This window comes from Cygnus atratus, chromosome 3 (genome assembly GCF_013377495.2).
Source record: "Cygnus atratus isolate AKBS03 ecotype Queensland, Australia chromosome 3, CAtr_DNAZoo_HiC_assembly, whole genome shotgun sequence".
In the NCBI taxonomy this organism is placed as follows: domain Eukaryota; kingdom Metazoa; phylum Chordata; class Aves; order Anseriformes; family Anatidae; genus Cygnus; species Cygnus atratus.
This window is the reverse complement of record NC_066364.1, coordinates 58757937-58781607: the sequence shown is the minus strand read 5'-3', so window position 1 is coordinate 58781607 and position 23671 is coordinate 58757937. Positions and strand designations below refer to the sequence as shown.

At 41.0% G+C, this 23671-nt stretch overlaps 1 protein-coding gene across 3 annotated transcripts in view; it reads right to left on the bottom strand.

Annotated features, from left to right (window-relative positions):
• Positions 1-693: 693 nt before the first annotated feature.
• SMLR1 (small leucine rich protein 1) overlaps positions 694-23671 on the bottom strand; it is an 88667-nt gene continuing 65689 nt past the window's right edge. The window contains exons 2-5 of one of the 3 annotated variants that reach the window (XM_050709814.1): positions 8264-8415; positions 7448-7529; positions 3224-3271; positions 694-1237 (exon numbers count right to left, since the gene is read on the bottom strand). In XM_050709814.1, coding sequence (XP_050565771.1) covers positions 1125-1237; positions 3224-3271; positions 7448-7529; positions 8264-8299 — 279 coding nt within the window. In that variant the 5' untranslated portion in view covers positions 8300-8415 and the 3' untranslated portion in view covers positions 694-1124. Of the gene's footprint in view, positions 1238-3223; positions 3272-5177; positions 5311-6129; positions 6280-7447; positions 7530-8263; positions 8416-23671 lie in introns of those variants that run through there. The other 2 variants (XR_007708052.1, XM_050709815.1) reach the window with 2 other exon arrangements.

The following is a 23671-nucleotide window of genomic DNA, read 5'->3' as shown; positions in this document are numbered from 1 at the left end:
ACACTGTTTCTTAAACTTGTGGTTATGGCCTCTTTAATATTTACAAAATGATTCAAAGGAGTTCTCAAAAGGCTGTGAAAACTACAGTTCTGTGAAAACACAGATAACTCATACAAAGCACATTCCACTACATTCTTGCATGGTGGGTATAACAACAACCAACTGTAAGGAGAGGTAATTGCAGACAGCAATTGCGAGCAGGTAGGAACAGTAAATATCAGGGACAGTAAGTACAGTCACTTGTTATTCATCAGTTGGGGTTTAAATTTGAATTAGAAGATAAAAGGCAAGAGTACTTTTGAACAGTTTGAGTTGTATTTTTGTGGGCCTCAGCCAATCAGAAATACGCTAGAACTTGTACATTTACAGCTAATTGGAGAGGGGGGGATTGTGTGACAAGACACATCCATACTTAACGGGTTTTTTATTTGAAAAATCATCCATTTATTCAAGGATTGTCCTCAATCTAAAGTAGCTGTTTGGATAAACACTGATTGCAATTTTCCATGGTTTCAAAATTTGGCACCGTCAATCAGCAAAGTCCTTTTGTTTCCCATCAATGTTATATTTTGTTTCCAAACTCTATGGGAAGTATACTTTAGGAAACCTACACTCTTTCCCAAAGTATACACGTAATGAAAATAAGTCAGTTCCCCCTCATCACCCTTCTCAATTTCTAGATGTCACTGCTTGATATGAACTTGCTATTTTTGCATCTTCAGTTTAATAAGACTGCCTGCCTTGTATGCGCAGCTCAGCCCTCTCAGGAGCTTGTTATATAGTTTTCTTCCTTGTAGGCTAGCAAAGGACTAGTGAGCAAGGTGCTTTCTCTCCCACCAAATCCTGCGTCATGTAAACAAACTGATACAGTACATTGCAGGAGGTCTCTGGTGCCTCATGAGGGGAATAAAGTACTGCTCACTTGGCCTCATGGGACAGAGCAAAACTGCTACAAGGCCTTTTTGAATGGCAGCAGCTGTTTTGTTTGTACAGTGCAGCACTAGCTTCTCTCCATTTTGTTCTCCTCTGTGGTATTTATCTACAGCTGGTTATTTTTAAACCTGCAGAGCTGAGCACTGGTTGTAAGCTTGCTTCCTGAGACATGAGACTCCCTTAAATGTCATTCAGTTCCTGCATTTGTTCACTTTTTTCCCAGATCTCCACAGCTTCTGCTGCTCCTTGCGATAATCCAGGAGGGTGTTTCTGGGGTCATGCAGCATGGCCAGTTCCTTATCAACTGGAAGATAAACCAAGCAACAGAAACATACATAAGAATGTGCTACCTTGTGGTGAATTTCTATAAAGAAAAGGAGCTGATGTGTATTAGTATGATCTTTATGAAACTGAAGGCACGTGAGTGGTGCAATATTATCAATTTCCATATGTTTTTAGAAAATCATCTGAGGGTGACAGAGGGCCCATGCTTATGCCCAGTGAAGCTCTGATACAAACTCTGCTGTTATCAGCAGAAATACCCTATCCTCATTACCTCTACTAGCTTTCAATCAGAATAAAATTTCTCAACAACCGCAAGGAGAGCGTAGAATCATAGACAAATTTGGGTTGGAAGAGACCCACAAGGCTGGCTCCACACAGAAACACACAAAAAAACAGACGATGTGTCTGAGAGCATGGTCCAAACACTTCCTGAACTCCAGCAGGCTCAGTGCCATGACTACTTCCTTAGGGAGCCTGTGCCAGTGTCCCACCACCCTCTGGGTGCAGAACCTTTCCCTAACACCCAGCCTGACCCTCCCCTGTCCCAGCTCCATGCCGTTCCCTCGGGTCCTGTAGCTGTCCCCAGACAGCAGAGCTCAGCGCCTGCCCCTCCGCTCCCCTTGTGAGGGAGCTGCAGGCTGCCATGAGGCCTCCCCCCAGTCTCCTCTTCTTTGGGCTGAACAAACCGAGGAACCTCAGGTGCTCCTCATATGCCTTCCCCTCTAGACCCTTCACCATCTTCGTAGCATTCCTTTGGATGCTCTTTAATAGTTTTATGTCTTTCTTAAACTGTGGTGCCCAAAACTACACGCAGTACCTCAAGGTGAGGCTGCACCAGCAGCAGTAGAGCAGGAGTTAGTGTTTACTGAAAATTCACTTTCTGTTTTACTGTGGCAGTGCTGTGACAGCCCAGACATCCCTGTGCTGCCTGTGGTATAAGCAGAACAGGAACATAAGCCTGCATCTTCAAAACAGGGTAGTGTCATCAGAGGCTAGGAGAATATTTGGAGAGGGGTGGGGAATTGGAGGGGGGAAAAAAAGGTGAGGAGAAAAAAAAAAAAAAGTCTAGTCAGCATAAAAAAAATTCATGAGACGGTAGATTCCCCTGTCATCGTCAGTTGTTCAGAGTAAAGTTCTGTGGTTTCGTTTGTTAGGTTTAGATTTATTCTTAAGAAACCTTAAGGGGATAATACCGAAGTGGGTTTTGATATATTTATACGGACCTTCTCTCTTGCTCTATAGAGAATAATGAAGAGTGCTCATTTGACAATGAAACAAGGCAGCCCTGCTTGTAGTAATGCAAATTTGTTTTATTTAATTTTATGGGATCTAAGGAAATAGGTACCCAGGGCCTACTGAATTTCTGCGGCTTTGTTGAGAAGGACTGTTAGCACTTAAAGGAGTCTGTTCCCAGGCTTATTTTTTAGTTACATGGCTTGCCTGATGGTCTGAAGCTGCCTCAGATCGCCTGCTCAGGGAGAACTGCTCACCATGATTCATGAGTAGTCTGGAGGCCTGGGTGATGGGCTGGACTCTCCCCCAGATCAAGTGAAGGAAGGGCTTAGAGTTAGAGCTGGGACAGTGATGCCCAAAGTCTTAGACAAGAATGGATCTCCCACCCTTCTTAGAATCCCACCCAGGACACTTCTGATGTGGAAATGGAGAATTTCCTTCCATGGGGCCCTGGACAGTCAGGGATTTCTCTTACTTCATCCTCCTCAGCTAGGAAAGGGAAAAGTAAGGAAGCTTCCTTTCCTTCCTTCCTTCCCGTTCCTTTGACAAATTCCCCTGCCATCCAGATCATCCACCTCTCTCTTACAAACTCGATTGCTACTCTTTGAAAATTTAGGAAATCATTACTTAAACTCCTTACAAATCCAAAGCTATAGGCCAGTCTGTTTCAGTGGTTGACATGCAGCACAAACATGAATGTCTGTGGGGTTTTTCAGATGGATTCTTTTGGTTTAATGAAAGCATTTTCTGAGCCTTAGCAAAATGCCCATACCCTTGGGATCTGGAGCCCACCTCCTTTTCCTGTTTTGCTCAGTCTTAGCTGGAATAGAAAAGCAAGAGAAACACTACGTAAAAATGAGTTCAGTAGTATTATTTCATTCAGTTAGACAGCTGGTACTTATCACAGATAGACACTGATTATTTGCTGAAAGAGAGAACTCCTGTTTTTATCCAAAGATGAATGCAACAATTCTATTAGCTTCTATTCTGTTTTTCCTAAGACAATCTTTCTGAAAGTGATAGAGCTCTCAATACTCAGGTTTCCTTCTCCCTCATAGATACTGAATTGTATGATGTTTTGGCACCAAACCATTTTTTGTTGTTTGCCAGTGTGTGAAAAACTGTCAGCAGTTATAAATTATCCTTGGAGAGAGGTGAAGGCAGAGCTGAGTTAGTCATGCAGAGCAGGCTTTCCTAGTTGATTAATTCAGCATCTGAAAAGCACATCTTCAACAGGAAATGTCTGAGTTTTAGCAGCCTGAAGGTAGCTTGTGGTGTACACTTGTATGCAAACAAACACCCTTCCTCCTTGCAAAAGCCTCAGTTCTAGATGCCTGGAGATATTATGCAAAATAAGAAATTAATTCATGCTATGTTTGGGGATATTGTGGCCTTTCCTACATTTAGAACTGTGGTAAATTGCCTAATTTTCAGGTTTTCAGAAGATATATTCAGGACAGAACAAGTTTAATGAATGTACAACTTGCAGTGCTTGATCTGGAATTCAGGCAAGGCTTCTTCCCTAACCTTGCAGTGGCTGGGTAAATCTAGCCTGTTGCTGTCAGGCTCACGTTGGGTCAGCTCTGGGCAAACGTCTTGGTTTCCCTGCAGAGCCCTGCAGTGAGGATTGTCTTAGCCAAGTCTGCTTTTGAGATCATGGGTGAGCTGTTGGAGCTGAAACCTGCAGTACAATGCATCACGGACATTTGTCCATCATGGGATTCGCATCAAGCTATACCAAGAAGCATGCTGAAGTTTACTGAGGAAACCTAGGATATCACTTTAGCTTCTCCAGCACTCCTTAAGGAAAAAAGGTCAAAAGGCAGCTAATTTCAGGAACAAGCTTAGCCAACGCCTGCAAGAAGGGGTTTTGGAAGGGCTGAAGGAAAAACAAGATAAGGACTGATATGAATGCACTCTGGGACAGGCCTTGGCAGTTTTTGTTTAAGATTGGAGGCTTAAAATGAGAGCGGCATGCGTGTACTTCGGCTCAGATTAAGCAGTCTCAGACTACATATCAGACCTAGCTGGGACTCAAACCTGGAAGGCATGAAAACCATCCCATTAAAATGTGGTGGTCTGATGTGCAGGGATTTCTTTCCTGAAAGGAATCCCCTGCCTGCTACAGCCATAGCCCTGTGTCTTTGTGCAGGACGCATTAGATCCTGTGAGGACCCCGGTTTGCAACGCTGGTGTGAGGTTTGTGTCACTTGCTGTGCATCCACCTGGGTGGGCAGGCTGTTTCTTCTGCTGCTTTTACTCTAAAGATGGATTTCGGAATATAAGCTGATTTTAACATAGAAAAGTTAAAATGGCAAATGTACATTCACATACCAAGTAAGAACAAATGCGTACATTCGAAAGAACGCAGAGGCACGCTCAGCAGCCAGCTATTGTGGCGTGTAGCTGCTGTCAGCTTCATGCTGAAGACTCACACAGAGAAAAACAATCTTTGCTCTAGCTGCCCTATTCTTTTTCTCCATTTGGTTGTCTTTTTGTACTGCATCATAGGTAAAACTACAGAATTTTCAGTAAGGATTCAATCTGAATTCCAAACATATTTTTATAATATTTTTTCAAATCAGAAAATGGCTTAAAATACAGTACAGCTTCAGAAGAGTAGGATCATTGTTCTTTTCAGTTTAGTTAAGGGTACAAGCCTGACAGCAGCCTGTTGAATGAGTTTTGTCTGTCTACCCACTCTTTCTGCCTGAGTTGCGACTCACCTTCTGATAGTTGCATCCTGAAATAGGCGATGAGCATCAGGAGGAATAAAGCCACAGACATGAAGATCCAGCCAAAGAGAATGCAGCCGGGTAGCTCCCTTACAAACACTGAAATAATGTAAGTTACGCTCATTTCTTCTGCAGCAGCCTTGCTGAATAAGTTTCTTCAGCTCTGTAAGTGTGGAGCTGATTTATCCTGCTTTCTTCCTTTTTTTTTCTTTTCTGCATCAACATTCTGCCCTTTGCTCAGACTATTATCACTTTTTGGACTTTGGTTTGTTTGTATAGGCCCATGATTCCTAATAGGATTGGAGTTCACTTGTAAAGTTACTCAACCACGGAGTTTAAAAGTGCTTATTCAAGCAGTGTAGGGCTCTGAAACCTTTGGATATGTTGGGCTGGGCGCAATATGTAAAGCTGCTGCCTCTTCAGCAGTATGGGCTCTGTCGTCTGCTAATATACATGCCATTCTGAATAATAAGCGTACTCCTTCCAGATATATTACTGATTTTACAATAGACCTAAATTGTTCACTCAAGGTGAAGACCCTGTTATACATACAGGTTGAAACACAGGCATACATGTACTCTCTGGTCTGAAGTTTTCAAACCAAACCACTGAGGCAGGCACAAGTGAGAGAATGGTGTTGTAGCAACAGCATTTTTTCTAAAAAAGTAGCTGCTGAACAGCAAAATTCAGGAAAGATTCTTTTTGTAGAAAAATCAGAAATATTTGATTCTCAGGGACATACATGCCAAAGAATTTAAGAACCTTTTAAACATTCAAGTAAGCAACTGGATTTGGGGTGTTCAGTGTGTTCAGTTTTTCCCATCTGGTCACCAGTCCATAGCAGAACTGTATCTAGGACGCACTGATAAGTTTAAAAAGAAGACTAGCCATAATATATCCCTTCCTTACACCTTCAGATTTATAAAACCATCACCTCAGTAGATGTGGCATCTTGATGTCACCTGGAGACAACGCAGAATCTTGCCATTTGGCCTGCCCGCGTGCTTGAATCCCAGCAGAGACATGCTTCAAGTTGTCAGAGATCAGGTTAGTCTACCTGAACATCCAATCTGTGCCATATCGCATCTGATGCCTAATGAAGGAAGGTACCAGGTAACATTAAGTGTTATGGTTTTGTGGCTTCAGCAGATTGTTATGACACGGACAAAAAATCTGGCCCATTTTGTGAGCATTTGTTTAATACCTACCAAATCTGAAATGGGACTGTGAGCTCAAAACAGAAACTACCATTTTAATAGCAATTTTCTCTGGATGCCCAGCAGTGATGTAGAAGATTTGACTAATTAGGCAGGTGGGTAGGCTGGAGTTAATGGAAAATGCAGTGGATTTGTAATGAACAAATGTGTAGTGTCACTTGTAATGAACACGTTATTTCTGTGTTCACTTTGTATTCTTTACATACTGTATTCAAAAGGCAACTAATCTCACCTAGCAATTGCTTTAAGTTTGTAGTTTTATTTGAGCTGTAACGTATCTGGCATGAGATCGTCCCTTTGTGACAAAAAGTGATGGAGAATATCATGTTTGCAGACAAATTCCTGGTTATGTTATTCATCTGCTGTTTTGATTAGTAGAACAAATGGAGTGTGCCTTATTTCTTTCTTATATTTGTTTGGCTTCAACTTCTAACCATTACATCTGATTCTGGCTCTTCCCACTAGATGTTTGACCTCATTCATAAAGTGTTTTATGATCTATGATGAAAAGCATGGATTAAAAGCCAGGTGGTGGGGTTATTAATATTATTATAGGGCCATCTGTTGCCAGATAATTCCCTCCTTGCATAGATACCTTCAGCTATGATCAATAAATTCCTTAAATTCTTATTTTACATAAAGTTAACTCAGATTTTTTTTTTTAAGACTATTTTGTATGTTAGTGTGCCAGTCTGCAAAACAGTTGCAACATTTTGATGAACCCACTTCTGGATCCTTTTAAAAAGTCATCCCTAAATGATATTCTTAATAATAATAATAATTCTCGAGCAATCAGAAAGTTCTGGCTGAATGAATGAAGTCTGTGACCTAATTCCAAGAGCTCTGGCATTGCAGAATGGGCCCAGGGAGTATTTGTCTTTGACACGTGCACGGCTCACAGTGAAGTTAACAGGAACCACATACCTTTATAGAAGGGCAAAGCAGTTACTTGGATTTTTTAATTGTTTTCTCCTTGTGTGCTTGAGAGATTATAGTGCTTTCTATCAAATGAGAGATGCAGAGGATGATGGAGCGTGTCGTTACCTTGCTTGTCACACCTGATGGTCCTGGGGCTGGACAGATGATAGACTGCAGAGCAGACAGCTTTCGGATGGTTAATTTCTACCTAGGAAGAATGAGGAAATTCTCAGCCCTCCACATATGTACAAACTCCTTGTTAAATGACAGCTATCACCTCTATCATAACAGTTATGGGAGGAACAAAACTTTGCCAATGGGAAATAAGCAGGTGAAATAAGCTTCCATATTGAGGCAGGACAAATGCAGATAGAAACCAGATTACATGTATTTTTACAATGAGGGCAGTTCATTTTCTGTCTCAGGTTGTAGCAGCATTTCAGTCATTAGCAACTCTAAAATCTGGACCAGATGACTTCTTGAGGTACAGGTTATAGCCATAAACGGAGTGGATTTGGGCAAGCCAGCACAGCAGAGGTTGGACTAGCTAATTGCAAGCAATCTGTCAGACTGCCTGTGAAGGTCACAGCAGTAAAATTCACACCTCTGCTGTCAGCTGCCTCTGCCCTGCTAATGGACAGAAACCCTCTGTGTGTAAAGCCACGTGTCCCCTGGCAGTGGCAGTGACAGCTGCACTGCTGCCATGGCATGCTTCACCCAGCTGGGCTTTCCACCTGGGCAACTCCCATGCTGGAGTGGGAAATGCCCTGTGTGGCTCTGCTGGGTGCAAATACGAGTGCACTCGCCTACCAGTCAGAAGATAAGTGGAAAAAAAAACAGCCCAGGCATGGATTAGTTAGCCAGAACCATATGGTTTCCTTGATGACTAAGAGCATTTTGGAAAATAGACAGGTTCATGAGCATTGCTAAAATGTCCCTTACCTCCCACAAGTCTGAAAGAAGCAACCGATTGCTCATCGCCCTGCTGGTGCTCGCAGCCCTGCAGTGCTGGGAAGCTCAGCCTCTGGCTCACGGGAAATCCTGCCATTTCAAAATTTTTCTTTTGGCTTGAATCAGAACAAAAATTTAATTTCCTGTGAAATGGAATTTAGGGAACATTAATTTTAAAGCCACTAAAAGTCTTATTTCATCTGTGTCATTTTGATTATTTACATAAAATATGAACACATTGAATTCATTCAAACTTTAAATGACTCCCTTCTCCAAAAACCTGCCAAATAACATTAAACGTAATGAAGATCACATCTACCTTGTTTGAAAAAATGACTTCAGCTTCTCATCTTTGGAGGGGTGTGCATGTGCTAATCAACACTTCCTTGTTGAATATTTTGATTTAATCACAGTTTCCAGTGGAAAACATTCTCTTAAAACTTCTATATAGCTTTCCTCAGGAATATATAAAGGCAGTGTAGTACCTGCTGGAGCCCAGGGGAAGGAGTAAGATTTGCCTGTGAAGGCTCAAGCACAGTAAACAAAAGAAAGTAGTTATTGCAGGTGTTTGAGAGCCTTTTGGGCAGCAACCAAAATGTTCATGTTCACTGAGGACAAATGGCCAACATGCATGTCAGCCAAGTGATGGCTGAACTTGTGGAGCTGAGATTGCTCTTTCCTAGGGAAAACAATAAAAAGACTGCTGCAAAACTGAGACTTGGCACCTTAAAAAAAAAAGAAGTAAAAATAAAAAAATAAAAATAAAGAAAAGAAAGGGGCTTTAGTTTCTTGGGCTATCAAGCCAAAAAGTTCCCTGAGAAGTATATTAAATTTATTAAATTTTAATGCTAAATGAGCATTTAGATCTCATCTTTCTCCTGTATCATCTTGTTGTAACATCAAAACCCTCTTCAACCTAAATTCAATCAGGTAGCTTGGTATCTTTATCATTACAGGCAATTTCACTTCTTTCCACATCCTTTGTAGAATCCAACAAATTGTTTAAGGCTAGCTTTCCCCCAGAATATCTAACCTTGATTTGAAATCATCGGTGGAAGGAGAATCGTCTGCCCCTTCCCCTAGCTTGTTCCTGGTTTAAAATGCCACCTCGCATCAGGCTCAGAGCTGGCCACACTTCCACTTCGAGCTGCTCATCCCAGTTGCCCATTCCTCCAGTGGGTTAGGGAGATTTGGGGACATGGTATCTTTTCCCTGTGAAAGTAGGTATGCCCTGCGGTGTCACTTCTCAATCTCTCTTCTGTTAAACTGCACACACTGGTCTTTAAATTCCTTATAGTAGGATTTTTATTTTTTTTTTCACCAGTCCTTGAAACATCCTTGCAGCTCCTTTTGCATGCTCTCCGATTTTTAAAGTTACCTTTTGCAATGTGAGCATACCAAAGGCTTCAATCTCTCTCACCGGTGACACTCAAACGTAAAATCAGGTCTTTACTCCCACGTGCAGCTCTGCTGTTCGCTCACCAGAAGGGCTTATTGGCCACAGCTGCTGGAGCAGTTTGGCGGCAGTGCTGTGCTGCTTACTTGCTCTGCATCTCCAGCCTCCAGGATCCGGTTCTCCAGTCGGTAGGGATGACCTCTTCATCGTATTTCTAGGTGTAAGACTTGGCTCTGGACACGTGACAATGCTTTTTCTTGTAATGAACCTAGTTTCTCACAAATGATCCAGATCACGGAGCCTAACTGCTTTGTTATCCTTTCTGCTCAGCACTGAGCCTTTGGTCATCTGCACGGTTTAGGTGTGGGGACTTTACATCTACTTTGTTTTTTCTCTTCCTCCTACTTCATCCTACTTTCCACTTTGCACCTCCACATGGCAAGTTGGTTCAAGTTACTGATCCAGCTGATAAGCTGCAAGTTTCTGAGCTTTGAGGGAAGGTAGCAACTAGATTATTTTTAAAGTGGCTTCATTTTCTGATTGGGTTTACTGTCTGGACATCCATGAGGGGACGCTGGCACAGCCTGTAAGTCGTGCAGAGCCGGGTGAGCACCCGTTGAACACCTTTCCCAAAGTGAAGCGGTTGTGCTGCCAAATGCCTAACGGTAGCCTCGCTCAGAGCACTGCATGCAGCAAATCCCCTGTGGATATGACTGCAGCAATTCCTAATTCATTACTCATGTGCGTTATTGATACAGAAAAGTGATTACTTTTGAATGAGCACATTGTGTGTTACTAATCCAAGCGCCTTAGGAAATCTAAGTATATTGAAGCTGTGGTTGCCTTTATCAAACAAACTTGTAATCTCATTAACGAAGTAACAGTTATTTTGCATAAACCATGCTAAGTAGCTTATTTATATTCCAATTCTCTATCTGTTTCAACAATCTTTTCATTCTTCCTGCCTTGCATTTATTTTTCCTACCTATAACTAGGCCAGATCATTTGAATGTTGGCATGACGATAATGGGTTTCTAGTCTCCTGGATGTTATGCTTGAGACTTATGAAAACTTAGCATCAGAGAAATAAAGACCTGCTTGGCTAGCTTCTAGTTCTCTTCCAGGATTCCTGCTTGTCAAAGTGTTTCTGTTCAATACTGGTTATTTCAGTTTCTGTTTTGTTAATGATCCTCCTGTATAGGTGAATATTAACCTACCCTTGCAAAATCATCTGGCAGCGGTGCCAGTGCATGAGACTTCTTTCCAATTACAAACCAAAATATTTACTGAGCAGTACTACTTTCTATCCATTATTATTTAAACCATCTGGATGTGGCCTCTTTTTTACAACTTGGAAAGAATGAAGAAAAAAAAAATTGTTCCTAGTCCCTTGACCACAGCCTTTTCCATGGCAAAAGGAGCTGTTAGTGCCATTTTTTCTGTCTTCGTGGCTCAAGATGTGCTGATTGCAATCTTTTCTTTTTCTTCTCTTTTTCTTCTTTCTTGCTTGAGGGGGCAGAAAAAGCATTGCTGCCTTTCCTGTTCAGCCAATAAGGACTGTTGTTCAAGTCATGCTTCTCCTTGTCTGGCAATAGGACCTTACAAAGAGTCAGTAAATGTTTCCTTAGGAGGTTTTATTCATATTTATGTTAAACATAAAATTATTAAGTGTGTTAGATGTGTTAAGTTAACAAATATTTAATCTTTTTCCACCAAACAATTTCAGTTAAAAAGATCAGCTTTTGGAAATAGGTTAATTTCATGTGTGCCCATGTCTGTGTTCTTGCTAGAGGTGCCCACAGCTCACCTCTAACAGGACTTAACCCTGATCACTGCCCTGTGAACAGCTGTCCTTGGCCAGTGTGCTGGCTTTTCCCCTGTCCTCAGCACAACCCAGTCCGACACAGTAGCTCCATACAGCTGAATCCCATGTCTGGTAAAGGACCAGAGATCTTCAGAAAACATATACTTTGTCTTCTCTGCCCAAGACTTCAAGCAGCAGTGTATTAAATGGAAGGGTGTGTGTGTCTTTTTAAACAAATGCTGCAAAATAAACCCAATCTCCCTCCACCCCATCTCTTGGATGGCTCACAGCTGCCTCCTGGTGTGCCCTTCTTCCTGATCAGCAAAGGGGAAATCAATGTAACATGTAGACGGTGCAGGTAAGCGTGTGGTAAAAAGCTGTTCTGCTCTGATATTCCAGAAAGGCGGAGCAAGGTTGCAGTGGGAACAGTTGTGAGGTGGTAGCACGGTGTTGTCTCTGTCTTACCCATGACCCCTGTCCGCTGCTCCGCTGGCAGTTTGCTGCATTAGCACTTGCTCACTGACAGGTCATTTTTCACCTAGCAACATACAAAGCAATGTGCTTGACAAAATGTACATCGAGAAACTGGGCCAGATGCAACATTTATCTGGTGGCCCAATTTGTAATTGATCCTGAAACTGCAAGTTAAGGAGTCCGTATTTGCAGAGCTAAATACCAGAGCAAAAACTGAGTTGATTTTTTTTTTAACCTGCCTGATTTCAAACGTGCTATGCTATTTATTGCCTCTTGGTTAGCTAATGCTTCCTGATATTACTTTGCAACATCACTGCTGCCCTAGTAGTGCTATAGCTCGATGCACTTTTCTTCTCCCTCCTCCCCAGAGAAGAAACAGACGGGGAGCAGGCTCCAGGTGCAAGATATCCAGTTGTGCTTTGCAAGCCCAAGAGGCTGAACTAAATCAGAGCTGGGTGTGCCACAGCCAGGAAGGTCTTACATGATGTCATCTGGACGTGGTCCTGGGCACCCTGCTCTAGGTGGCTCTGCTTGAACTCCAGAGGTCCCTGCCACCCTCTGCCACACTGGGACTCTGTGCCTCTCCTGGGCAGGCTGACTCCAGCTAACCCAGCGCTGAACCAGTGCAGCCCCAGCATGGATGGTGAGGATGTCTGCCCAGCACCACAGGTTTTTTTTACCTCTGTGCACAAGGTACTCTGGGTAGAACTAATGCAAAAGCTGTGTTTTGTTGAGTGGCAAAAACGTGTGTGATGTGTAGCTGTATTAGGTTTGAAGCAGGGCTCTGCAATGTTTAAAAAAGAAAAAAAAAGTCATCTTCCAATTCAGAACACGTCTTGAGATGTTAGCTATTGGTGCCTCTTGTGTGCTGTAAAAGCGGTGTCAGCTATGAGCCTTCAGCTGCTTTTCATGACTTTTCATGACCATTTTGCCGTTGCTCAGTTTCAAGGTGCCTATTTGACGTACTTGGATAAAAAGCCCAGGTTTTCACAGAGGTGCTAGAGTTACAGGAAACTCAGGTCCACCCTAGAAGTGTCTGTGTCACTGTTGTCAGTAACATACATTTTTAAAGTTACTCATTAAAGGTGTGACAGACATTTTATGCAGGTTTTCGCTTTTCTTTGCAGCCAAACATCAGGGAGATGCATTACTGGTTACAGAGGTGAGCTCTGGCTTCATCAGAAACTTATCGGGGTGCGGCATAATGCAACCTCACTGAAAATAATTCATGGTGAAACAGATACTAGGGTGGGTAAGTCAGCAGTGCTGGAGAGTGGCGTGTGGGGGTGTGTGCAGCTACCTCCTCTGTCACCGTGTCTGCAAGGAAAGAAAATCTCAGAGAGAAATTTTCAGCTTATCCGCTACTGTTAGCAAAAGCCATGGTTAGTTTAACGCGTTTTGTCAGTTATCTAGTACTTGGTTAACGTGACATGAAATAAAATGGCATGAGCACATATCACTCTCTGTTAGGAGTTCCTAGTGAATGCTAATTAATTTATCATTCCACTTTCCATGCTGTACGTTTACACAGTAATGAGCTGTAGCCATCTGCTGGCATGAAATGATTTTTTTTTTTCCATCCTTGTCTCTCCCTGGAAAGGAGAAGGGCAAACAGCCCTTCATGTTTTTCCTGACAGTGTAGCATATCCAAAAGACCTTATGCTTAACCCTGACACTGGCATCAACAAATGCTAATTTACACAGCAGACTTTCTGCAACTATGTAAGACCAAGGAAAGAGTTTTTAAGCTTGTGCTGCTTGATGATTTAAGCTAGTTACTGTGAGCGTTTTGCCTTGGGGAAGTTCATGTAGTGTTTTAACAGAACAGTATCTGTACTTTTTCTTGAATGAGGAATCCACCGTAAGGGTTTTTTCACTCATTAGAGTGATAAGGTAAATACAATTCATCTTCGCCAGAAATCTGCCCTATAGGCAGCCGCTTCTCTAGCATGAATGTGCAAGTGCATAGAGCTGTGACAGCGGCATAAGGGCACTGCAAACTGATAAAATAGAAAGAAGGGGAAATAATTCAGACAAATGTTTCCTGTTTGAAAAAGGTGCTGCTGCTTTGAAAATATGTAACCACAATTTTCCAACTTCTCAGATTGTGGGTCCTATTTATATGGAAGATGCTGATGGGCCTTGCATGAACTAATCTATATAAGAGCATATATACCTGTAATGGGGATCCAGACTATATAGCTGGTTTGTATATGTACTTCAAGACACTGATTGAGCCTGAAGGATGAGTGAGGGGAAATGAGATCTTTTTTGCTTTAAATCGCAATTAAAAGTTTAATGACTGAGTAGAGGAGGGTGAGGGCATAGTTTGCTTATCTGGTAAAATCCGAAGCTCAGAAGTGCTCTTTTTTTCCGTTCTTTTCAATGTTATTTAAGACTTGGACTAAGCAATAACCCAGCGGTGATATAAGCATTCATTTGTGATAAAATGGTGAAGCAATTTGTGTTTGACTAGAAACTCAGGCTGGGCTTCAGAATCTATTGTGAAACCCTTTTGTTGAATTGTAATTGATTTTTGGTAAATCAAAATTTTCAGTAAAAGAATGTTTTGACTAAAAAATTGCACTCCACCTCTATTTTGGTCCTTTTTCTTTCCCTTCATGACCTGTCACTGTTAACAACCTGGATGCTCAGACATCGACTTTTGCAGATCAAGAAGAAAACACAAAAAACTTCCTTTAAAATATTTGTTTAGCCACTTCAGAAGTTTGTAATAGAATATGTCCCTTAGTGCAAGCTATGCTTGCTCTTCAAAACCAGGTTGTATTTATCCAGGAATTGAGTAATCCTATTCCTGTATTCTTTTATTAGAGTTTCTACTAATTTGCCTAGTGCAGACGGCAGGTTTACGAGTTCTTTACTCTGGAGTTCCCCAGGTCTCTCTTAAAAATCAGTGTGTTTTTTGCAACGTCAAGCCCTGAGGTACCAAGACAGTTTTAAATGAACAGTTGTCCACCGGTGTTGAAACCTCACCTATTTCATCCTTGATTTCTTCAAGAACTTCTCAGGGGATCATGGTGATACGTTAGTGCTCTCATTTTAACATTTTTTTTCAGTAACCTCTGCAGCCACTTAAACTTTCAGACATTTGCTGCCCCACTATTCTTCACCAAAGCAGTTCCAGAACAAGAATCTCCCCAGCTTCATCCACAGTGAATACATATAAAAGGAATTCATTTTGCTTCTACACAGTACCTTGGCCCAGGCTTGCCCTTCTAAAGATGTCTGATCTCTTTTTAAAAAGTACGTTGAGTACTTTGACTCCTTGGAGGAACAGAAGTCACAAATGTCAGGAAGATCAAACAAAAAGGATGGGCAGGAAGAGCTGCAGGTGTGTTTAATGTACTAAACACACTGAAGACTCTAACACAGTGTGCTATCAAATAAACTTCAGTTCATATGGATTGAAAAGGGTATGAACTCAGAGTAGCACTCTGGCTGCTCTCTGGGTTTGTGTGAATAGGCAAATTTCTATCTGTCCTGTCAACATGAGGTGGTTAATCGCTCTTCTGGTGGTCATATGCCTGGGTAGTAATCAGAGAGCATTTGTGCATTCAGAGCCTGCTCTACACAGTGACATTTTTTTGTGCATATGTGTATGCATGCATGGATCCAAAGACTATAATTTATCTGTCTTGAGTGTCTGGACAATTTTATTGTTTATAACAACAGAAACAACATGGCATCTGCAGATCTACAATCATCTGTAATTATTGTTGTAGCATGTGTCTTCTCTTGTAGATTAAAATGCTTGCAAGAAATTAGTGAAAAATACACATTTCTAAGTTTTCTGATTCATTTTCTTCCATCGCCTCTACAGATCTCTCTCCCACACAGTTTCTTTCAGTCCTGCTGCTTTTATCTTGGTAGCATTATCTGTTTTCGCTTATCGTTAGTCGTGTGACAGCAACCTGCTGATTTTTCAATGGCTTCCAACAGCATTTATTATCTAGCACTCTTCTTCAATCAGTAGATCTCAGAAGCACAGTGCACTCAGGGGTATTCAGATAATGGGTTACAATCAACGACATTACAGAGATGTGTTGTTCTATCTTTCTGTAGTACTTATTTGTGCATTTGGCAGAGAGTCATAATACCAACATTTGAAGTTGTAATAGGGTTTTCTATCTAAGGGTCCCCAAGTGCTTTGCAAAGCACTGATAGATTCACTCTCCTAGATGTGCTGGGGACTCCAGTGACTCTTGGGAACACTGGGATTAACAGTTCCTATTTTACAGCCATGGAAGTAGGATTTTACCTTGTCTTAATAAATCTGTAGTAAGAAAACAGCTTCTTTATTTTCTAAGCTCTTCCCAAGGTTCCCTTGACGGAAGAGAGACAGGACACCTGAAGCCAGCAGATTTCCCTGGAGCTGCCTGGAGGCAGAGGTGAATCCCATGTAATGAGAGTGCCAGGGTAACTTACTACCTTTTTAGTTGGTCGTAGCTAAAGAATAAAGAAACTTCTTCCATATCACAAATCAGTGTGGAAAAGGTGGGATGGCACGTTGACCAGAAGGTAACGGGTGTAGTTTAGTCAGACTGTCTGTCTGAGTACAAAAGAAACACGAAAAGAAGAGAGAAGGCAAACTGAGGAGATGGAGCAGAAGTCTTTGTGACTCAGGCCTGAGAGAAATTGTGTTAACAGCAGTGCTGGATACTGAGAAGTTGGAAAAGCAATGAAATGTTTTGCTATCGTTTGATTACTAAACAGAATCGTGTCTCTCAGACATAAATAGACAGTCCTCTCCCTAATTCACTTCTGTAAATAACACGGTAGGTTGGGTGTGTTCACTACCAGCTGGAGTGGAACAGGGACAAAAGAACAGCACCTACAGCCCCCTGGTAAAAGAGAGCAAGGAATATGTATGCTGCTTCGGTTAAGCTAACTTTGTGCTTGCTAGGAGTAAGAAAACTGAGTTTGAACACTAGTAGTTAAAAGAAATAATTTTAAAAATAATGCAAGGGGACTACTGTACATTAGATATTGGCAGTATTCCAGTACAATTTAGGGAAATTTACCTAAATACCAAGTCTTCCGTCAAAGGTTAACAAAACCAAGTTAACATTGTCACACAAAGAAAAAAAAAGTTTAATTGAAGTAATTTGCTGTACCTTTTTAACAGTTCACAGAGTACTGAGAAACTTTCAGGCTGGAAGTGTATTTGATATGAAAATTTACTTGGAAAAATTAGGCTTATTTCAAAATGCTCATGGAACGTGATACTATTACCTTGTTGATGGGTTGTCTTGCTGAATATGGCATGCTCTTTGTTTGTAAATGTATTATTTGGGCTGAAGTGAAAAGGAAGGACTCTTTCCCCCATTGCATTGACCATTTTATGCAGGTAACTGCCGAAGGAAAGCTGAGAAGGTAACTTGTTTCATTTGGACATCTGCTTTTTTCACTTGGTGAATTATTGTTTTTTTCTCTGCCAAAATGCATTTCTTCATTTAATTCCCCCTCCTGCAGGGCCTTGTGGCTTTTCTCACTCGGTGCCACTGCATTTGATGATCATTTAGGTACAGCCTCTGGACAGCTATAATTCTCACCTTAAGCATTGTTGTCAGTATTTGTGAGTTTTATTAAGAAATCAAAGAAACAGAGCAGGAAAAGTTTTCAGAAAGCTATCTAAACAATGCCTCTCCTCTGAGACAGGGTCAGGAACACCAGCATTTCTTAAACACATCAGAGTAGTTTATCTGTAAAACCCTCTGACACTGATGTTCCCATATCCTCCTGAGGGTTCACCTTCCTGGATTACTGCGTAATAAGTGTCATGCTGTGACTTTCCTACTTTCTAGCCTAAATTTCCCTTACTCACTGAATTATTATTCTACCCTTAAACAACTCTCAATCACCATATTTTTTGACACAGTCTGTAACATTGCAGTGAATTTTTTGCCATTTTTATACCTCATCTTTTAAATTTTTATAATTGTGACTATTTTTCCCTGAATTCTACACAGTATTTTTATATCTTTCTGAGAATGAGCCGCTCCAACTCTGCCTGAAGGCCTCAAGCCCTGTCCAGAGCACAGAAATGCTCTCTGTCTTGCAGTATAGGTCTCGGCCTGGTCAGAACTGTTCATTTAATAACAGGTCTGTCTGCCCGCCACTTCTGGCAAGTGTCGGCCTTCGAAAGGAATAAGCATTGTAGTGGAAAAGGGGCTAAGAAAGACAACATGTGGGTTGATCCTACAAAAGGGAAGTGTCCTGGATACTAAGGAACTGCTGTAGAGGGCCTTAAACTGTCCAGGAAGTAAGTCAGGACGCAACAAAAGAAGGTGGCTCCGTCTTCAGAATAGGCTCAGAAAGGGAAGATGTCTTAGTAACTGGGATTGTCCCATGCGAAATGGAAGAAAAACAGTATCTTCCAGAAGAGGACAAGTAGGAAAATAGGCCTAAGGAAATGTCAGACATCTTACAGAAGGCCAGACTTGTCAAGTTCATGTGAGGAGTCTTGCTGGGACTGGAAGGTCTGGGTTTCTCTACAACTCTTTGAGAAGGAGTTCCTTTAGAAGAACTCCTATGGAGAGAAACAATTGAAGAAATATGAAAAAAATATTATTTGGGAGAAATCTCATGGAGTTGTGCCTGCAGAAGGGGTTGGAGTGAAAATAACAGATGGGAAAAGGTGGGAGAAGAGCCAAGCACATTGTCACTACCCCCAATAACTGAAGGAAGGGTCATGCTGGTGACTTTCAGAAGATCGGTGGTTTGTGTTTTTTTTTTTTTTTTAACAGTCTCTTACTTTCTTTCAGTTTTCAGCCACACATACACACACACACACACAGACACAAACACCATGCTGGGCCACAGCTTTACTGTTCCCCATTTTGTATGTGTACCTTTGAGTTTTGCTTCCTAGCATGGTCCTTTGTACTTTTAATTTTATCATCTCCAGACTATTCACTAAGTTTTCAAATATCAGGACAATCTGCACCAGTAGTTTCTTCCTTTACATGAAACTAGTCATCTTTTCAGAGAAAGAGATGAAAAAGATTTCTCACAGCTTGCTCCTGACAAATATGATATTGTTGAGGAAGGACCTGCTTCCAGAGGTGGAAACTCTGCAATGACATCAGTCAAAATGGTGGAGCATAACCTTTCTTGATAAGGAGCTAGTAACTTTTATCCACTCTTATCTTTGGACAGATGCAGTTTTGACACCCTTTTGCTGCTTAATTTCTTGTCAGACACGTATGCTAGCTGAACTACAACCATTTTCTGAAGATGTTAGCTAGCCCATAGACATTAATGGGTGATTTTTCTATTACCTTAATTGGCCAGAATCCTAACTGACTGCAGCCAAGAGCAGCTGAAAGCATGTTTCCATGCCAGCAGGAAAGAATAATTACTCCCAGCAAATATTATATCCTGGCAGTTGCAACTGACATTCTCTGAACCCTGTAGCTCAGGTCTATTTTATCCTGTATTGATTCAGTTAACAGTTATTTTATCTTGCAGTAACTGAGGTGGATATAAAGCTATGCTGTCCATGGTGTTAAATTACATAAATGATACAAATGAGCTGAAAATATATTTTTATATTATAGATATTATAGCAATAAAAACAAATCAGCAAGGAATTAATGCATCTTTGCATGTTTTTCCTGTTTTCCATTAGCACATGCTTCCTTCACACCACAGCACTTCCCATCCAATTCACATAGCAAGATATAACATTAAAGCCCAGGCACCTTTTGAATAATTTCCCAGTATGTTTTCTTTCTCACTTCTTTGCTATTCACCTTTTTGTTTTGTTTCTGTTTGTTTCACTTTCCTGTTACTGTTTTCTCATCCTCTCTGTTTTCATGTAAATAGTCTGGTTATCATCTATTGCCAGTCTGGCAAAGGGGAAGGAAGGAAGAAGAGCACCAGGATTTGGAGGAGTGGCTCTCCTGACCATGAGGTAGATGTTTTTATGCTATGCCCAGCAGAGTCTGGAAAAGTCTCAGAGCTTTCTTACCTGCTGTTGGGGGGCAGACCACTCTGAAGGATCTTATGCCTGTTCCTGTTGCAGGGGCTGGCTCCTAGCGGGGGCTTTCTCATTGATGGATACAGGAGCCAGCTGTGCGTGTGCCATGTGTTGTAAACATGGGTGAGTGAACTGGAAGTGTCTGATACAGGTCGTTTTGCACTAAAAGTCAATTGTAATTCTGCTCAATCTCTTTCTGAGGTAAAAGTCTACAGGGTGAAGCTTGAATAGGTCATGAGCTTTCCTATGCAAGGCTGAAAGGTAGATATTTTCCAGAGCAAGCCTATATCCTTGCCAAATAGCACGCTACTGCTTAGAGTAGCTTTCGTATAACTAGGTTTCTCCTTTCCCAATGGGCTGTGCTACTATTATGTCTTCCTGCATAATATTTACCCTATGTCTGTAATCACATCTGTTAAAAGGGACGTTACCCAGCCAACAGTACTTTTGATGGCATATGGTGCTCTTTAATTAAATGTAAGTATTCACAAAAGCATTGAGTGTGCTCTAGTTTTTAGGCCTCCAGCTATCCCCCATGGCTCCCTTTATTCATTTAAATGCATCATCAGAAAGTCAGAAGGCTTTTTCCCTAATACGCTAGGCATAAGAAATGGAACCTGAAAGCGTAATAATAGAACTACATGGTGTAGCTTGCAAAGTTCAGTGTATTTAAATCTTGGAGTGGAAACCTGCCTTCCCTTGTAAATAAAGAAATCAATTATATGCTTCCATATAGAGAGAAGGTTGCCTTCTACTAAAAAACAAGCATGAGATGGTTGTGAGATGAAACGTGGCCATGATAAAACATCTGGTAGATTTGTGAGCAGTAGAATAGTGCACTCATTTTTTATTGTTTAATTTTCTTTATTGTGCTGTTTTCTGTGCATGGAGTGATGCCCTTCTCAAGTCTTATTTCAATCTCCTTTTTTTTTTGAAATACCTGCTGTGGAAAATGGAGTATTTTGGTTTTGCTATCTGCTATTGCAAAGAAAAGAACTACTGAAAAATAGCAAAGCTTTGGTTTTTAAAGACTTCATTGATGGGTGACGCTGCTTTTTTATACCAACACAGAAAGCAATATTAGTTGAAAACATTTTGCTGTATTGCATTAATCTACTGCTCATCATGGAGTACATAGGCGATGTTCTGGAAGCTTTAAATAGAGTTAAATATAAAAGCCTGAAAAAACCTGAATATAAAAGAGGCTGAATAACCCAAGTACACAACATGACAGCCAACAGTTAGGTGTACACAAAGAAATAAAAGATCACATTAGTCAATAAAATAAGCAACAGACTTTGCATGGTAACCATGACTTTTGGTAGTCATCACAGCAAGGAAAGATTTAAGAAATAGTCTGAATGAAGTTACTGAGGCAATTTATAGTGTGCTACCTTCTGGGTTACCTTTCATACTTAAAAGCACCTTAAACTGAAAACTTCATGGGTGTGTGATGGATGATTGGCACCGTGGGACTATCAGTCTCTTGGTATTGATTAGGAAAAAAACTTCAACAACGTGGGAAAGAATATGGGATACCCTGAAGGAGAAAAGAAATAGCCACAGCTGGATGCTCTATAGGAAGGAGCAGTATGGGTAGATGCAAGATGAGATACCAAAATGATGGTCTAGAAAAGCACTCCTTGCAGATGCACTCCGGATAGACAAGAGCAGATGGGAGAGGACATGGCTGTGCCTGTCAGAGCCAGGGGGGAGGATGTTAAGGAAGCAGATGCACAGAGATGAAAGCCTCTCATTTCAGTCCCACACACACTCCCAGCTGCCTTGTTAGGTTTTCATGGTTTAAAATACAGGCTTCAACTGTCTCAGTAATCTTTTACAGATTAAGCCACTGTCACTGGAGAGACCATTAAGGCCAAGATGAGCTCACAATGTTAGATTTACACTTCGCTGTTAAAGCATAAACAAGTTGAGATTTTATGGTAGGATGTTTTAGACTTTACCCTTAATCCTAAGGGATTCACAAACTGAAATATCTCTTGAAAAATGTAAATTATAGGCCATATTTAAATTGTTCTGAAAAGAAAACTGAAAACTACACTAGCTTTCTGTATTACAGACCTAGCTTTCTCTGGAAGGAAAAAAAGTTTTGTGGATGAAGTCCAGTAACAATATGGGGTCTGGGCCTTCCTGGGAATGAGAGGGGTCGAATCCTCATTGCACTTCTCCCATGAAAATTCACCAACGGCCCTGTGGCAGGAAGGAACAGGGCACTCTTTCTCTGCCTGTTCACTCTAGTTCTCCGGTCTGAGGAAACCAAGTGGCTCTTTAAATATTTTCGAAAATTAAGCCAGAGAACGAGAGTAAAATTTATGTTAGATATTCATATTTATTAAACTTCTATTTAACTTCTTGTTCTCTTGTTTGGGTAAATTCATGACTTTATTTGTCAGCTCCCACATGATGTGCGTGTTGCTTTCAACCACCAGCAGCTCTTTCCATTGCAGTGCAGAGAAAATGGCAGTAAATTAAGTAAATTACAAATCCCTGACAATGTACTTTTTTTTTTTTTTAAATTTATCCCAGTGGTATCAACCTACTTCACTACCTGTGAGTGGAAAATGCACCACAGTTGATATAGGAATTCAAAGTGATGCATGTAATTGGCAACAGGATCTGGGAAATTTATTTATTTATTTATTTTAAGGTCTTGGCTTTAAAACAAACTGATCTCAAGATCCGCATTGACTTATTTTTTCCAGCTATCCATTGTTGAATGGATACATATCCTGTCTAAGGTTTTTACTTGGATACAGTTTAAAACAGGTATTAGGAGCTGAAATTCATGACTTTACTTCATGGTATCCCTACACCAACATATTGAATAAGTGTACTGGAACAGCAGCTACTCCCAATACTGTCACACCAGTTGCAAAGGACTCAATATCAGTCTCTCCTCTAATGAGTGTCATAATATCTGTCAAATCAAGAGGCAGTCGGAAAACTTGCTGCCAAGCTCCATTTTGTCTGAACTGCTAGCTACTTTGCATTAGCTTCCAAAACACTTAAAATGCTTAGAACAAGAAGGTTTTGGTAAACCTTGATATATTTCAGAGTAAAAGAAATTCAGCACAGACTTCTTCTATCCAGTGCTTTCTGAGGTCAGGTGTTCAGGGCAATCTGTGGACTATCCTAATTTTTTGGCAACCACAGCTTTGGCTGAGACATGAGCTTGCAGATATGAAATGATAATGTGAATTAAAAGACGTTATACAGTCTACTAACACTATCCACAGCATATTAGATGTTTTCCTTTGCAAAATACCAATGCTTAAAATTGTTAACAATCTATTTCAACTAAAGCTTTCTAATTGAATGCATCTTTCTCAAGTCTCTACAGAATGGCTTTAAGTATGGTTCGTTATTTAAAAGCATTTTGTAAACAAAGTTGGGAAGGAAATGAAGGAAATTCCCAAGGAGAGGAAAGTGTTTGCAATATATAACACTACTAATTATGATTTTAATGTTACAACATTGTCTTGGGGTCCAACAGAGATAGGGAATTCTCTATATTAAGCAGATAACTGCTGTCCACATTCTGGGTGCATTAAGAGCAGGCAGCATAGACCAACATTTGAAGGAACAGGATGTATTGCTATCTCCATTTTACATGCAGTGGACTGATGGAGGGAGGCTAAATGACTGGCCAAAGGTCAGATGGATGGGCTTTGTTACAGTCAGAAATAGAAACACGATGGCTGG